The sequence below is a fragment of the Dermacentor andersoni genome, chromosome 1 (assembly GCF_023375885.2).
Source record: "Dermacentor andersoni chromosome 1, qqDerAnde1_hic_scaffold, whole genome shotgun sequence".
Lineage (NCBI taxonomy): Eukaryota > Metazoa > Arthropoda > Arachnida > Ixodida > Ixodidae > Dermacentor > Dermacentor andersoni.
This window is the reverse complement of record NC_092814.1, coordinates 62,467,158-62,484,762: the sequence shown is the minus strand read 5'-3', so window position 1 is coordinate 62,484,762 and position 17,605 is coordinate 62,467,158. Positions and strand designations below refer to the sequence as shown.

The window sequence follows — 17,605 nt, the reverse complement described above, 5'->3', positions numbered from 1 at the left end:
TCCGGTCTTTACATACTTACTCGAAGAAGCACAGATTACTTGCACCAGAAATGGCAATGTCCAGGTAGCAACTTGGAAAATATTCACTAATTAACTTTTTAATTAGTCATGTTAGTGTGTATGTTGCAATAGCGAAATTGATACACGGCGATAGTGAAGTCTAAGCAGAAATGATAAGACTAGCACCACTTCGGAGATATCCGTTCCCAAAATGTGGTAAGAATTGAATTGGCGTTTCAGTTAAGAACGTCCCGAACTGCTGGAGGAAGGCTTTGGGTAACTGCTAAATGGAACGCCAACGCACTCCGTAGCACATATTACGGACATATATCGCAAAAAGGGCGCTATATTTTTAGAAAAAGAAAACATATTTCCAAAAATAATAAATTATAAAGTGCAATAACTATTTTAACATTATTTTCGAAAAGTTTATTAATTCCTGAAGGCATGCGGAATGTGTCGATAAAGACTTATGCCAAACAGACCTGATTGCTCGACAAATTGCTCCACTTCAATTTCTCAATTGTAACTTGTGCACTGAAGTTAGTAATTTTGCGTGTGTGTGTGTGTGTGTGCAGCGCGCATGCTTTCAAAATGTCGATTCTTTCTTCTTTAAAACATAATTATCCCTTTTGTAATGCCCACCTGCTATGCTCTCAACTAAGAGTGGCAGTATTGAAAATGAAATAAATAATATAAAAGTTAGTTGCAAAATATTTTCAGTTAGCAGGCTGGACATTGCGATTACTCATGCAGATAACTTCCACTTTTTTCCAAAAAATCCTCTCGAAGTGGCCGAACCTCGCTATCGGTTACAGGGGATTCTTTTTTAAAATCTGTTCGAACTAAAAAAGATGGAACAGGTGGCCATACGTCGATCACCACACAATAAATCACTCAACTGCGAGTCGGTGCTCGCGGCCTGCGTTTCTACGTTTTCCGAGTCCCCATCTGTCCCGCGCCGCAGCCCAAAGAAAGCTGACCAACTCTAAACCGCGATGATAAATGTATAGGAAGGGGGTCGATTGAACGAAGTTAAACGCAGGAATGGCCGACACAGGCGGCATCCACAAAGGAGCTCGACTCACCTTCCAAAGGAGAGCCGAGGGTTACCTTGCCCAGGCGTGGGGGCGAACGCGGCGAGCTAAAACGGCGCCGACAAACTGAGCCGACGACTCATCAGTGCGAACGGCTCCCTGTCAGTGCTGCTGTCAGCACAATGCCGAGCGCGCAAGCGAGCCTCCACGTGTGCACGCCCGTGTCGGCGCTGTTGGAATCGCACCGCTGGCCCGAGTTGTTGGGGTCTCGGTGCTGACGCCCGTTATTGCCAATGGGTCGCAAGCCCCAAGGGTAGCGTTGGCCTGGCGGCCTGGGGCACTGGAAGCATCCGAAGGTCCCGGCAAAGCATGAGAAGACTGGTAACAGAACAACTTGTTTATTCTAACATAGCAAAAGAGCGGCCGGTCAGGTCGACCGAAGTGGAGAGACGGGAGAGCACGTAACTCAACAGTACAAATCGGAGCCTCCCTCTTGGCGTCCGGGGGCAGCTGCTCTTATACTCCCGGCGTCGCGGTCCAAAAGGGAAGGAGGGAAGGTCACGGGATGAAGGTCACGGGACGGCGCAGCAGGAGCCCACGACGGCGCGAACTGTCGGGCCGAGAGACCTGCTGAACCGAGTGTAGGGACGCATCGCCAACCTTCACCCACACGACGGCGTGAACAGTTGAGCCGAGAGACGTCCAGGCTCCTCATTCGGGGAACTCCGCTCCCCGGCTGCCGCGCTTTGACAAGCGAGGGCACACACACACACACGCACACACGAAGACACGTGGCACTGAAACACGCCTGGACACGCTTGGCGGGTAGGCGTTGCGGCGGCGTCGAACAGGCCAAAATGTCCGCCGTTTTGAACAAAGCCCCGGCGTCCGTTGCATCCGCGCCGGCATTACCGCGCGTTGTAGGCGAAACGTAACAGACCGCCCCGCCGGGGGAAGGAGATCCCGATGGTCAGGGGACTGCATCCGCTGTCCGGAGGGATGTCGCTCGATGATGCTCATAACCGAAGTTGGGCGTCCTTGGGCGTTTCTTGAGCGCAGCGCACAGAGAAGGCCTCGTTCTCACGTTCAGGTGCACACAGGACACTGCAAAGTGACTTCGGGAGAGTTGACATTTTTGTTCTCGTTTCCGGCAAGCGTTAGAACCACGCCAAAAGTCAACCGCTCAGTTAGCAAGCACGGCACAACCCTCACTAAGCCCTGCCAGGCTCTTTCCCCTTTTATACTGCTGCCTAGTTCCTTACAGTAGTTTAGCAGCACTCAGAACGCGTCCACAAATCGGAAAAATTGCACTAAAAAGCACATCATCACTGTGAAACACTACACAAAAGCAATAAGTTAAAAAAAATCCTGCCTCAGGAAGAAAAACATCAGTAACAAGCAATTTTGAGGCTGATTCCCACGTTAGGGGCTTCGACTTAAGCCATCGGCGTTACCGTTGAGACTCCCCTTTTTGTAACGCACCTCAAAGGAATATTGTTGCAAAGCGAGGCTCCAGCGCAGGAGGCGGCCATTTTTGGGAGAGATGGTCTGCAGCCATTGGAGAGGGCAGTGATCCGTTTCAATGATAAACCTCGAGCCAGCTAGGTAACATGACAATTTCTGAACGGCCCACACGATACACGCACACTCTTTCTCGGTGGCGCTATACGCCTGCTCACGACTCGTCAGCTTACGACTAGCATACAGGACGGGGTGTTCTACTTCTCCATTTTCCCGTTGGCACAGTACAACGCCCATGCCTCGCTCACTAGCATCACACTGAACAACGAACCCTTTTGTGTAGTTGGGCGATCGTAGCACAGGCTGGCTTGTTAGGGCGCTCTTTAGGGCGCTAAAAGCTCTTTCCTTCGTCTCATCCCAGACGACTGTTTGCGGCTCTGTCTTTCTTAGAGCATCCGTCAAGGGAGCCGCGATATCAGAGTACCTGGGGATGTACCTCTGATAGTAGCCGGCGACACCTAAGAACGACCGAATATCGGTCTTCGTGCGCGGTTGCGGGAAGTCTCGCACAGCGGCCACCTTTATTTCAGAGGGGCGGCGACGACCCCGACCAATCACGTGTCCGAGGTAGACAACCTCGGCCTGTGCTAACTGGCACTTGGGAGCCTTGACTGTCAAGCCCGCATCGCGCAGGCGGGTTAGCACTGCCCGCAAGTGCGCCATATGCTCAGGCCAGGATGCGGAGAATATCGCTACGTCGTCTAGATACGGTAAAGCGAATTCTTGCTGTCCCCGCAACACTTTATCCATGAGGCTTGAAAAGCAGTATGGCGCGTTCTTCAAACCAAAACTCAAAACTTTAGGACGGAATGTCCCCATTGGTGAAATGAACGCCGCATACCTACTAGCCTCTTCTGTAAGTGGAACCTGCCAATAACCCCTGACAAGATCTAGGGTGGAAATAAACTGAGCGCTACTCACTCTCTCAAGGCGCTCCTCGATGTTAGGGATCGGATAAATTTGATCCTTAGTGATGGAATTAAGCCTGCGGTAGTCGACGCAAGGACGAGGTTCCTTGCCCGGTACCTCAACTAAAATCAAAGGGGAGGTATAATCACTCTCACCCGCTTCAATAACACCGAGCTGTAGCATTTTCTTTACCTCAGCCTCCATAATATCGCTCTGGCGGGGTGACACCCGGTACGCCTTGGATCGTACTGGCTCTGGGGAGGTAAGTTCTATGTCATGAGTAAGGACAGAAGTCCTACCAGGCCTCTCAGAGAACAGACCTTGAAACTCTTGTAAGAGCTGGTGTAGTTCGGTTTTCTGCTCAGGCGACAGCGATGCTTTACTTATTAAGTCACTAATGACTTGATCGGTGTCTTTCCTGTTCGTCACTGAGCCTAGTCCCGGAAGCTCGACCGGAAGCTCTTCTAACTTTCCCGCATCGGGAATTTCCTCTCCAGTATCTGGTGCCTTTAACGCTACAGGCTCAATTTTATCCCGTTCGGGCGTGCCCTGAATACCAGCTTGCTGCGCCTCAGACCCTTTTTCATCGTTCAACAACGTCGGTCCCGCAACTACCGCCTTTGTAGCGAGCTCCCGAACCTTCGATCTGGTTAAGGCCTGAACGCTAGCCTCACCAAACAAAAGCCCCTTCTCGCGCAGGAGGTGATCGGACCTGTTCGAAAATAGGTACGGGTACTGGGGGGGCAGCATAGATGACACTGCGGCCTCCGTCTCAAGTGCTCCGAAAGGTCCTTCAATAAGCACTTTTGCTACCGGCAGACACACGCTATGAGCTTCCACTGCTTGCTTGATCCATGCGCACTCGCCCGTGAACATATCGGGTTCTACGTAAGAGGGGTGAACGACATCCATCGTAGCTGCGGTATCGCGAAGCACTCGGCACTCTTTCCCGTTCACGAGGAGGTCTCGCATGTAAGGCTCGAGAAGCTTGATGTTCTCGTCAGTGCTGCCTAATGAAAAAAACACGACTTTTGGTTTTGTTTCTGGGCACTGCGCCGAAAAGTGACCCGGCTTCTGGCACGTATAACAAACGCGCGCTTGCCTCATCTCGAACCGCTTTCTGCGTTCGGCTTCGGATGCCGCCGTCTCCTTACGTTCGGTCGGACTGCTTTCACTCGCATCCGCACTACGTGTATCCCCCTTTGCTCTCATGGGTGTGAACTTCGGCCTCTCAAACTTGGAGCCAAATTCACCCTTTTGACCGTCCTTAGCTCCACGAGCCCGACGCGTCACAAACTCCTCGGCTAGCTCAGCGGCTCTAGCCACCGTACTAACGTCTGGCCTATCCAAGACCCAGTACCGCACGTTCTCAGGTAACCGACTATAAAACTGTTCTAGCCCGAAACACTGCAGAACTTTCTCGTGGTCACCAAACGCTTTCTCTTCTTTGAGCCACTCCTGCATGTTTGACATAAGCCTGTAGGCAAACTCTGTATATGACTCACTTTTGCCTTTCTCATTTTCCCGAAACTTCCGACGGAACGCCTCCGCTGACAGCCGGTACTTTTTTAGCAGACTCGATTTCACTTTGTCGAAATCCTCTGCCTCCTCTCTCTCCAAGCGAGCGACTACGTCGGCCGCCTCGCCGGGTAGCAAAGTGAGAAAGCGCTGTGGCCACGTTTCCCGAGAGAACCCCTGCTTCTCGCACGTTCGCTCAAAGTTAACCAGGAACAAACCAATGTCCTCTCCAAGCTTAAACGGCCGCATCAGGTCAGTCATTTTGAACAATACTCGTTCTCCTGCACCGTGTGCCTGACTTCCATTACGAGCGCGTTCCATCTCTAACTCGAGACGCTTCATTTCCAACGCGTGTTGACGGTCGCGCTCTTCTTTTTCTTTCTCTTTTTGTTCTTTAAGTTCACGCTCATCTTTCTCTTTCTGTTCTTTACGTTCGCGCTCATCTTTCTCTTTCTGTTCTTTAAGTTCGCGCTCCTGTTTCTCTTTTTGTTCCTCCCTCTCCTCAATGGTCTCAAGGCATTCCGACAGCTCGTCATCCTCAGCTTCTAACTCAAGAATAGCCCTTAGCAGTTCTGGTTTTCTGAGTTTGTCTGAGACATCCAGACCCAACTCTCTCGCAAGCTCCAGCAATTTCGGTTTGCGCAACGACTTCAAATCCATGGCTGCTCTGAATGCTGCTTTCTCTACTGCCTACTATTGTCTTGCCGCAAACTAACCCGGCAGCAACGACAACCCCAATTACCAGCTCTGTTTCTAACACTAACAAAAGCCTGGCAAAACTCAGAAGAAGAAAGTCCCGCACTCACCAAACCTCGCAGCCAAGAATTCAGCGCAGTCGTTCCGCTGCAGGCAACCAGTCATCACACAGGGCTCGTTGCACTGCTCCCGGATGGTCGTTGAGCTGCTCAGCATACAGTCAACCGCATCTCTTCGCTGCTGGCCTCCGTTGTCGCGATCCCACCGCTGGCAACCAGATGTTGGAATCGCACCGCTGGCCCGAGTTGTTGGGGTCTCGGTGCTGACGCCCGTTATTGCCAATGGGTCGCAAGCCCCAAGGGTAGCGTTGGCCTGGCGGCCTGGGGCACTGGAAGCATCCGAAGGTCCCGGCAAAGCATGAGAAGACTGGTAACAGAACAACTTGTTTATTCTAACATAGCAAAAGAGCGGCCGGTCAGGTCGACCGAAGTGGAGAGACGGGAGAGCACGTAACTCAACAGTACAAATCGGAGCCTCCCTCTTGGCGTCCGGGGGCAGCTGCTCTTATACTCCCGGCGTCGCGGTCCAAAAGGGAAGGAGGGAAGGTCACGGGATGAAGGTCACGGGACGGCGCAGCAGGAGCCCACGACGGCGCGAACTGTCGGGCCGAGAGACCTGCTGAACCGAGTGTAGGGACGCATCGCCAACCTTCACCCACACGACGGCGTGAACAGTTGAGCCGAGAGACGTCCAGGCTCCTCATTCGGGGAACTCCGCTCCCCGGCTGCCGCGCTTTGACAAGCGAGGGCACACACACACACACGCACACACGAAGACACGTGGCACTGAAACACGCCTGGACACGCTTGGCGGGTAGGCGTTGCGGCGGCGTCGAACAGGCCAAAATGTCCGCCGTTTTGAACAAAGCCCCGGCGTCCGTTGCATCCGCGCCGGCATTACCGCGCGTTGTAGGCGAAACGTAACAGCGCGTCCGTCAATGAACCGACGAGTCGCGCAAGGCGAGTGTCTCGGCGCGCGATGGAAGCTCGCGACGCCGACAGGTGACCCGCGAAGCATCGCACCGAGGTCACCTCCGTCCAGGGCCCGTCGCGTCGGACACTCACTCTTTTAAATAGGAAACTGGAGCTCTCTCTCTCCCTGTGCCGACGCGCGTGAAACGCATACGTGCTATAGTTAGGTAGCCAGGTGAACCAGTTTGAACGCTCGTTAGTGAATTTCAAAAGGAAAAGGCAACGTTAGATTGACTTTTAGATTAATGACATTTACAACTTCCAATAATAATAATAATAATAATAATAATAATAATAATAATAATAATAATAATAATAATAATAACAATAAACTTTAACTCAAGTGTTCTCAGAACTGACACTTTATTTTTCAAAAAATGTAGAAAATTTCCATCAGCACGGTTCAGCGAATGCTTGATGCGAGCACTTCTCCATTTCGCATGCATTTGCATACGCAGAGCCCGAACTAAAAGCCCGTCATCAAAACAAACATTGACCACAAAACTAAAGAAATAAAAACGGAAGAGGCGGGGGGGGGGGGGGGGGGTCCCTTTACATCCGCCAGTCGTCGCCATCTTCCAGACCCTGAAGCCGCACTGCTACGCGCGGGCAGCCGCTTGGTTGCAGATGAATGTTTGCACAGGCGAAGTTGCGTGCCCATTTGGAGATCGACAGCGTATGGTGGACGCAGCTTTAAATAAAACATAAGCCGGGTCCGCACTTGACCGTTCCATGAGAATGTATGCGATTCTGAGCTTTGAATTTTCGGAAGCGTCAGCGCCACTCACTGCCACTTTTGTGGCACAAATAAGGAACGCGAATGAAAAAGCGCGCCATACTCCGCACCTGTTATATGATCTCTGCATGCTAACTTGGCTCGACAACTCCGCTTAATAGTGTCCGGCAAGGGAATTATTCAAAAATATATATATAAATTCAAGCGAGAATCTCAGTAGCTAGCTTAAGAAGAAATGTGGAGAGAGAGGGGGAGGGCGAGAGAGGCCTTCGCGCGCTACCTTATCGATTGCAATGCGATTGCAATGCGATAGCATTATCAGGATCTGTCCCCTCGCACTTTTTATGAGACTGCTTCCGGGATCCACCCGCTTTATTTTACGTCGAGAGGAGCAACGAAAGCCGCCACCGTGAGTGCTCCGCATAATGCTATCGCACGAAAACAGGGGCAACCGTGTTCACATGCGCAAGAAAGGTCGCCTCTATCGAAGTCCGCCTAGGGCGATGTTGTTTTTGCGCTTCCAAAATATACCAGGGGCTATTGCCTAAAAATCAAATCTCCACGCTGTCCGGTAAATGTCTCTCCTCCTCTGCGCGTGGCTGTCGTACAGCCGACAATGAAGTATATCTCAATGTTTAAGTGGAACCCGAGAACCTGTAACACGAATGCACGTCAGACACTCGGCCCAGTTCGCAAATTCAGATGCGCCGGATAGACGAAGCGTCTTCAGCTCAGTGCGTCGCGCGTGCGCGAGATTGTGTTTAGTTGTGCGATGCGCCCGGACGGCCGAGGTTGCATGTAATGCGCAAAAATTATCGTAAAAGTGGTGCAGAAAGTCTAATTGTAACTTTCCTTTCCTCTAAATGAGCAATCAAACACCGCGGCTTTCCGGCGCGATGACGTCATTCAGGCTTCACTTTCGAGAGTCTTCTCTCTCCACCTCTCCGTGGGTGCTGCCATCTGAAAAGCGGCTGCCAGCACGACAATTTCATCACTGTTCTTCTATAGGTGGCAATCAGCTAACAATGGCATGTCACATGGACTCGTGCATGTATTCAACTGCTCACGAACGGCCCTATTAACGGAGTGCCGGAAGTATAAAGCATTCATATTAACCCCGTGGGGTGGCGGCGCCGAGGCGCTTGCATGGTAGTATTGCCTATAAAGCCACGTCGAAAACCAAAACCACTGAAAGCTGCACGCCGGCGATGTTTATCCTCGCCTCGAATACGCCAACCACGCAACGCTTCATGACGCGCAGCCATGTTTACACGCGCGGCTTCCGGCCCTCGGCGCACGTTGCCGGTCGCGATGGGGGAAATGCGTGGAGCGCGCACCTGCGCACGTATCAGCGCTATTTACACTGCGATATAGCCGTGCTCTGCGGGGTGCTATGCGCACGCACACGTATACGAGAGCGTTACGGGAAGCTATATAGACCTCAGCACCATCGCTCTTTTGCGGTTCTCGCACGTCCTGTCGGGAAGGAAAAGTGAAAAAACAAAAAAAAAAAAAACACGTGATTTACGTCGATCGTTAACCTATAATACATTTCTTTTTCGTTTGCCATCGCACTGATTCCCGAAGGTCCAGAATCTATTGATTTCGGAAAATGCCTTTGGTCAGGCGCGTTGCGGCATTGAACAAGCAAAGGTCACCATGCAGTGGTTACGGTATACGACGAGCACACTATATACGATCTGCGGGTTTTATAGAAAAAAAAAAAAAACAGAAGCGAGAAAGAACGCCAGCCGCGCTCAGTGACGTTGTCCGTTGTGTTGCTTTTTGCATTTTCGGGCAGCGCAGAGCCTACGGAAACGGCATACTTGGAGCAGCGCAATTTACAGAGTATGGCTCAGAGGTGGGAAACACGCTGCGAATAAAGAGACAGACGAGGCAAGCAACGTCTTTCCTGCTCGTGTCGTCCTGTCTCGTTTTGCCCTTCACCTGTTAATTATGCACATGGGCAGGCAGCTACTAAATAATGTAATCGATCAAAGGGGTATGATCAGTAGCAAGCCTGTGGAGTAAAGCAAGAGCGTCAAGGGAGAGAGAGAGGGGGGATTCCATTTAGATAATCAGAGGGCCGACTCCGTGTCTCCTGTGCAACTTTGAGGAGAAGACAGAGCGGGCTCTCGTACAGACCAGAGTCAATTTCATATATGGTGCGGACTTTAGTCGGGTGTTGCAGTTCGCAAAACAGCGCACACGCAAAACCCCATCTGCGTTCTTTACTTCACTGTGGTCCTTCGCTACTATTTTCGTTTCCGTCTCACTTCTATCCCCGCAAGCAGCGCAATGTCCAGAGTCCTGTCTCTGAATCTTTCCTTGTACATTTATAGAAACGCACATGTATATAGGCTTTAGTTATGCAAGAGAGACATATAGGTCGGTGCGTGTAGGTGAGCGCTTACACTCTGGGCTACAGGGAAGAGGCAAGAGAATCAAAAGAAGGGATGAATGACGATGAAGAGATGTGTATGGGTGCAGCAATCCTGCCAAAGCAGCATGTCCGGTCACGTGACATTTGCGGTGCGGGCTGGCGGATAGTTGTCTTTAACGCAACAACGTTAAGGGCCCCGTGTCGCAGAAAATCCGGTGTCGGTGTTGGCGGAGTTGTCCGTGAGAGAAAATGCTCGTATATATTTAGGTATATCTATATGCCACGCCTTGCGATATGACATGCCGTATATGCGGGTTATATTGCCACACCATTCTATCACTAAGGTTGCTCATGCCTTGTCTTACAGTCTTGACAACGTTATTCCTCGGAATATTGAGAATGAGAGCGCACAAACAAATGTAATGAAACAAAACACCGACAGCGCATGCCTTTTATGTTAAATCTTCTGAGATTTAAATGTGCGAAACGATAACAGAAACCTGAAAATTATGTTGTTGTTTTTTGAGCGCGACTGTGGACTACCTCCGGGATCGGCCCACGCAAGAGGCCGCGTTTCTACCAGAAAGCTCGCCTTCGTGCATAGCCTTCGCCGCCAGCGTTTCCCGGTAAACATTACGGTCACGTAAGCTGCAGTTGCCGGGAAGCGTGAAAAGCAATCGGGAATCTTTGAATGCTATCGCCTTCCACTCTTAAAGGCGAAACTTAAGCGTCCTCCAAGTTAGGTGGCAAGCGGCTTCATGCACCGAGACGTATGCGTATTCTTTGGGGTCTTAACGCGGGCATTTGCAAACACAAAAGGCTCCGTAATGTGTCGCTGCGTACTAGGCGATCTGAAGACGTTCACAGTTAGTACTAGCGGTGGTCTCATGAAATTGAATAACTACGCCGCCTCAGCAACATACTTCATTGAGAACAAATATAAACAGGCAGCAGCAAGCTAAGGAAAGCATGATGCCTAAGTATTGTACTCCAAAGACTTCACGCTTCCTATCGTATCGCACGCACGCACACACGCACATACACAAACATACACGCACAGACGCACACACGCAAGGGAGAAGAAATGTTTGCGGTCACAGAAAGCAAATGTAGATCCTGAAACTTTATCCGCAGGACTGCTCAGAGACTCGGGGCGGGTCACGTTTTGCGTTTGATCAGGCATGAACGACGCTTCTCCCTAAGCAGGTTTCAGATATGGCTGTCGGGCGAGTAGACAGACCAAGCGCCTGTCGCATTGACTCGAGGCCTCTCGTTCAATAGCGTAATAGATGCAGGTCGCCGTCCGTGAAACTCTATATCGGTCCACAGGCGATGCGCCGCTTTTCGAGAACATGAACAAAAAGGCGTCAACAAGGCAGGCTGGCAGCTTACGCTAGCTGCCTGGAATGTCCGGCAAGATAAACGTGTCGGCAGCGTACGTCGTAGCACCTCCTCGCGGACATTGTTATCGCAGCTCCCGACGGACCGTTCCCCTGCGCAGGCGCTGCTGCACAATAAACTCGCCGACCGCCCTCCAGCGAAGCAGACGGATCGCCCTCTCTGTTCTGGCACGTCCTGAGCACCCAGACCTCTCACAGAGGTGAGCAACTTTTTCGTCCTTCAGCTTGTCGCGTGATCATGAAGCGGTGCGCTGTTTGTTCGCGAAAAGCGAGCAGCCACAAAGTGCATGATACCAATGCACAGCACGGTACAGAATGCGTGTTTGCCAGCTGCTCCCAAATGCTTTCCGAAGGGCAACTCACACTGCTCCCTTCCTCTCACGCCCTCTTCCTTTATACTCTCACCGCCCGTCTTCCCACCACGAAGCGCGTAGCAACGGCGGCAGGTGTATTCGGTTTAGCATGCGGGACGGTCTCTGCGCAAGCAAAGTTCAGCGGGTGAAGCGCGTCCCTTATGCGCCGCTGCATTTGCATTGTCTTTTCTTGCTGCCTACGCACCGAACGGCAGCGGTTATAGTGTCCATGTGGCTGCTAACCCCAAAACTTTTCTTTGACTAAAAATCTTGACTGGTGTTCTTGTCGATAAAAGCGGAACGTACTAAAAGCCATGAGTCCGGCAAGCGTCACTAAATATATATATGGAGAGCCAACGATGAGTTATTTTGACTGGGTGGTTTCCGTATACTCACTGCGCGACAATATGGCTGCGCTCCTCGCGCACGCAATGTGCATGCACACACGCGCACTTGGTATTTACACACACTAGACGGGGAGGGAGGGGATACCATTCTATCCATGCACGCCAACTTTATATCCGTCATTTGAGGCATTAGGAAGCTTTAGGTTTTGCGTACCAAAAGGTAGGAGACGCAAGAGCACCGGGCGTACAGTAGAACGCCGAAAAGGTATACAAAAGGACCCCCAAAGCTGTTCAAAATAACGATGCAGGGTGCGCAGCTTTGGGTGAGCAAATGTCCCTTTCGGCACCCAAAGTTATTTGCGTACGCAAAATCTAAAACACCCCTTTACTCAATATAACATGCAACAGTATTTTAAAGACGTATATAGATAGATAGATAGATAGATAGATAGATAGATAGATAGATAGATAGATAGATAGATAGATAGATAGATAGATAGATAGATAGATAGATAGATAGAGAAAGAGAGAGAGAGAGAGAGAGAGAGAGAGAGAGAGAGAGAGAGAGAGAGAGACCATATTTTTGTAATGAGATGGGGTGACTTCCTCCTAGGGTGGAGCCCTTAGTCCAGGGCCCCATTGGCTCGCGCCACTGCGCGTGCCCGCTGGATCAGCTGTCGCTGCTCTTGCGGGTCTAAGCTGGTCAGCGCAGTCTCCCAGGAGGAAGGTGAATGAATAGAGGAGTAACCCGGAGGTTGTGGGCACTCCCAGGTGCAATGATAGACCTAGATGTCTCTAAAGAATTTCGTCATTCGTGCACAAGCAAGGCAACTGAAATTATTTTAGTCGCAAAAGAATGACGACTGCTCAGTGCTTTCAAATAAACAAGTTGGGACAGCACAATTACCACGTGTGCGGCGTTACGCTTATAGTTACTCTTACCAAGTCCCGTAATAATTATCCTCTGTTCTTCGACTTGAAGCCGCAAAAAATCGACTATTTGTGTCTTGGTTCGTCATTAATAAAGTGTAGTGCGACTCGAAGCGACTCTGCTGCCGTCGACGTTGTCAAGTGAGATGTTTTCAACTTGATAGTGGTGGCCTTTGCTGCAATGACGACAGCTGCGGTAGAGCTCTGCGACAGGAGGGAGCCGTCGGTGTATGTGTGGGTGTAATACCGGTACTTATCATTTAATAGGAGTAAGGTAAGTTCACGAATTAGATTTTTAACTAACTACCTTACGGCACCATATTGCAATTTACAAATTCTAGCCGGGGAGTTCGCAAGGCAGATCCACTTGGAACGAATTCTCAGGATGACACCAATTTCGATATATTTATTCCCGAACTTTGCGGAGAAATGCATTCGCGTTCCAGTTACTTGTGCGCTTGAACGCCTAAAACTACGTTTTGTAAAGAAAGTAAGTGGAACGAGAATGCATTTTTACCGTAAGTTTGACGGCGCATATCTCGTAAATGCAATTCTTTTGCAATCCACGCAATTCTTTTCAAGTGGATGTGCCTCGCAGTCTCACCCGCTAGAATTTGTAAATTGCAATATGTGCCTAAGGTCATAAAATGAAAACTTGCACTGTTTTTACCGTGCCTCAGCGTTTCAACGAAAACCACCATGAAATATTCTACACGCCTTCCTCCAAACGTTTAACACGGGGAAGCGAAAAACGAATCCCCCAACAACGCCACGTGCATGGGATGAAGTTATATTTCCCGGAGGTCGTAGAATATGACTTGTTTAGTGCACTAAACGGTCTAGTACATCGTGGTTCAGCGTCGCTTTGCTTAGTATCAACATGTTTCACTGACCTGTTCATTCGTCGTGTTTCTGTTCCCCGAGGTTGTACAATCAAACCTATTGTCTCGCGAAGGAGCCGTTTGTTGATAGCGCTCTTGTTTGCATTATTTCCTTTCCGCAATGCGGAGCCGCCAGAATGGCTTCGTACTCAGCCGCTTATCGTAGGTGATCGTGCGTCTATAGACCTCAGCTTGTTAATATATATATAGTGTGGCGAAACCTCGCGAACCGTGTATTTCTCAGCTCCTTCTATCTCCGGATTATGACTACAGATGACAGTGTGCTACAGTACCTTCAAAGGTATTTTGAAAAGCAGTGTTCTAGCATGTGCTTTATAGAGGGTTCCTGCTTTGTTATTACCTTTTTACGGAGGCGCACTGAAAATGTGTTGAAAACCGCGCTGCGAAAGGCTGCTTCAATGAGCACTCACCTATGCTGCACGATTGTTTGCTTTATTTATTTATTATTACTATTTTTTGCATAGTCAGAATGCATCACAAACCAACAGACTGCATGGGGACTTCAGATTACTCTGCAAACTGGTGCCTTTGTCAGATGGGAAGAGGACTTGGCGCCCGGAGGTGCCGCGTCCCAGAGCTTACATGTACTCATCAACCCAACATCATTCGGTACATTGACCCCGGCACTGGTTGCCACCAATTAAAGTTCCTTCCTTTTCAAAAGATGTGGTCATGCAAGGACTGCGGGTGCCTCCAGCTACGCAGAATCCACTTCTGCGCGTCCCACTTCGGCATGTTGGATGTGCATCCTATGCAATCTCCGAATTTCATAGTTCAGCATTTTGTCACGCGATACATACCGTGTGTCCCGGCTAACGTTAGCCATGCTGCTCAATGAAAAAAAAAAGAATTTAAAAATCCGGTGCAAGGTACAATTATAAGAGCGGCGGTGTTCGGACGTCAGCGTCTGAGAACCGTAAGTCTTTAAAATCGTATCTTGCACCATGTTTCTTTAATCACTTTTTTCATTGAACAGCTTGGCTAACGTTAGCTGGGACACCCTATATAGCAAGACAGTCTGCGCCCTTAAGCGGCATGCTGGCTGTGAGGCGTTACCGTGGAGGACTGTGGAGTAGTCTGAGCATCCGGTAACTGGCCGAAGTGCGCTAAACTCCTAGTGTGCGGGCTTTCTCTAGCACAAGTTAGCTCGTTTGCGACTACCTCTCACTATTTTCTATCCACCTTGGATGCTGATATAAATATCCGCTCATATTTGCTGGTGAAGGTTGCTAATCCTATATTATATATTTTATACATGTTGTAACAGGAGGTCCCCCTGACAGTTTTTACTTTGGGACCTCCTTCTGTATTACATTTTCTTTGTAATTGTAATGTCTAATAATAAATTGATTGATTGACCGAAATATAGGGAAGTGAGAAGGGTCGTGTAGAATGAATAACTACGAAGAGGACACTGTTTTGTTTTGTCTATTGGTCCGTAGTCTATTCAATCTCTTCAGTGGGAAACACATAGCATTGAACGTATGAAATGGAATACATGGAGCCGCTGCGTAGAACTGCATATAATGCGAGCTGATACATTCCATGTTGTAAAAACATCGGTCGAAGAGCGGCGCCGAAGATGCCAAAAGTGGTCAACTGAAATTATCTTCACTCTGGTGTCGTGCATGTCCATTCCGCCGAACTGTTCTAGCTTATCGCATCATTTATAAGTAAGAGTCCTATACCTATTGAGGAAGTGTCAAAATTCCTCCACAGTGTTGTCACTGGAGGGCGAGGAGTGAGGGTTAGCGGATCACACAGGCCTCCGGACGTGCCGTAAGCATCCCGAAATTTCGGGTGTGTCGCGCGATTCTCGGGAGACCACGACCACTGGGAAGAAAACTACAATGACGTAGAAAATCCAAGAAGCAGACGTTGCCGAAAAATTGCGCAAATACAAAGACAAGGCCCCCGTGCAGGCGCAAAGTGTTGAGGCATGGGTTGGAGCCTGTGACGTCACGCGCCAGCGCCAGCCCCCGCGCGGGCTTTTAAAATCCGCAATCATGCTTTTTACATAAAACCTCTCTACCCCTCCCACTGTCCTCTTTTCAACCGCGATAAGGTTACTTCTTGGTAACTACGTTAATCAAGGTATTGACATATTGACGCTTCATCAACTGTTCCCATATATCCATAGTGCTACATTGCGTATTCTTATTTCTTAGTTGTTTTAGAAGTGACCTGGTTAGAAAGAACTACGTTTAATATAATTTGGTTTATTGCTTTTTCGTAGCTCTTTATTATCTTTTGCTTGCTTTGTTTTACAAGCGCCCGCACCGTTTTTCTCTCATTATTTGCATATGTTGGTGGATTTTCTTTATTTATGACGAGTGCTTTCTTCGTCACATTGTGTAATCCGTGCAACTGATTTCTTTTTTCTCTTTGGCACGCTATTATATTTATTGTTAGGAATACCTTACGCACATTTTTTTAATGTAAATTAAAAAATTTTGGCTTTGATTTGCTGTTCGCCCTTTCTTTTTTTGAGCGGGGGGAGGGCGCAAAGCTGTTTCCAGGCTTTTACCCTGCCATCTTTCTCTCTCTCTCTCTCTCTCTCTCTCTCTATATATATATATATATATATATATATATATAGAGAGAGAGAGATATATATAGAGATATATAGAGATATATAGAGATATATAGAGATATATATATATATATATATATATATATATGGTACACTCAACAGCCTCAAAACTCAAGTCGCCGTACGATTATTCTAAATAACCGCACTTCGGCATTGCACGCAGATGACGCAGGCGGAGTTCCGCACGTTCCGCGTCGGAAACATGACGGCGGTGACGCTGTGCACCATGTGCCTGGTGGGCGTCGGCCTGTTGCTGCTCATTTCGGGAGCTGTGGTCACCGGCATTGTCTACACAGAGGTGCGGCCACCCACCGCCGACGAGAACTACGACAGGTATGAACAGATGCGCAACCACGCTTCCAAGCAGCGCGTGCGCGCTTGTTCACGCTTAACTTTAATATCAACGCCTGCAGACGGGCTAGGTGGTGCATTGCAGATCGACGGAAAACAAGCGCTCAGGAAGACGCACACGAACAGCCGAGAAAGACACAGGACAGCGCTAATCCTGCGCCTTTCCTTTCTCGGCTGTTCGTGTGTGTCTTCGTGTGCGTCTTCCTGTGCGCTTATTTTCCGTCGATCACGCTTAACTATATACGCTTTCTCGGCGCAAGGAAAGGAAAGGAAAGCGGGAGAAAAAAAATACATCGCGTCGTTAGTGAGGATTTATTGCTACCGGCTGGGGGGTGTTGTCTTTCCTGCTTTCTTTTCCATTTCGTTGATCCCGAGTGCGAACAAATACTTTAGATAAGTGACCCCGCCCCACTCCCTTCTTTTTATTAATTAAATCAACGAGGTTACTGTTAGGCTTTCCTTGCCTTTAGTGACTGTTGGCTTCTTGTCGCACGGTTTCTTTGTATTCAGAGACCCTCATTCAACGCGACTGTTCTCCCCGGAAGTTCGGCACGGTGATCCGCATCAAAGAACACCGTCGAAGACGTGTTCAGCAAAGGGCTGTAGGTCGTGTTAGTTGAGTTCCCTTGGAATTTCGTAAAGTGAGCGTATCTTGCTAAAATCAAGCACCGTCGCATTCGAAGTGCACCGAAATTCTGGCGCTGTGGCCGATAAAAGTGGCCGCGACCTTCGTATCAGCGGCAGAAGGTCATCCACCTTCCCCTACAGATTCGCGCTTAGATATATACTGAAGGCTGCATAAGAAGACGCAGCGTATCGGCGAAACAGCACGTGTAATGAATGTCGAAGAGCCAAGGTGTTTTATACGCTTGAATGGAAGACCACTCAAGCGACAACG

General features: G+C 49.4%; 2 protein-coding genes across 5 annotated transcripts in view; one reads left to right on the top strand and one right to left on the bottom strand.

Moving 5' to 3' along the window:
* The window catches only part of LOC126546183 (oxysterol-binding protein-related protein 6-like), a 157,768-nt gene that overhangs the window by 109,794 nt on the left and 30,369 nt on the right, over positions 1 to 17,605 (bottom strand). The gene's annotated exons all lie outside the window — the stretch shown is intronic.
* Positions 1 to 17,605, top strand: part of LOC126546192 (uncharacterized) — a 37,009-nt gene that overhangs the window by 4,873 nt on the left and 14,531 nt on the right. For 2 of the 4 annotated variants that reach the window (XM_050194338.3, XM_050194342.3), the window contains exons 2-3: positions 11,333 to 11,431; positions 16,520 to 16,689. In XM_050194338.3, the coding sequence (XP_050050295.1) occupies positions 16,520 to 16,689 (170 nt within the window). In that variant the 5' untranslated portion in view covers positions 11,333 to 11,431. Of the gene's footprint in view, positions 1 to 10,358; positions 10,458 to 11,332; positions 11,432 to 16,519; positions 16,690 to 17,605 lie in introns of all 4 variants that reach the window. The other 2 variants (XM_055061554.2, XM_050194341.3) reach the window with 2 other exon arrangements.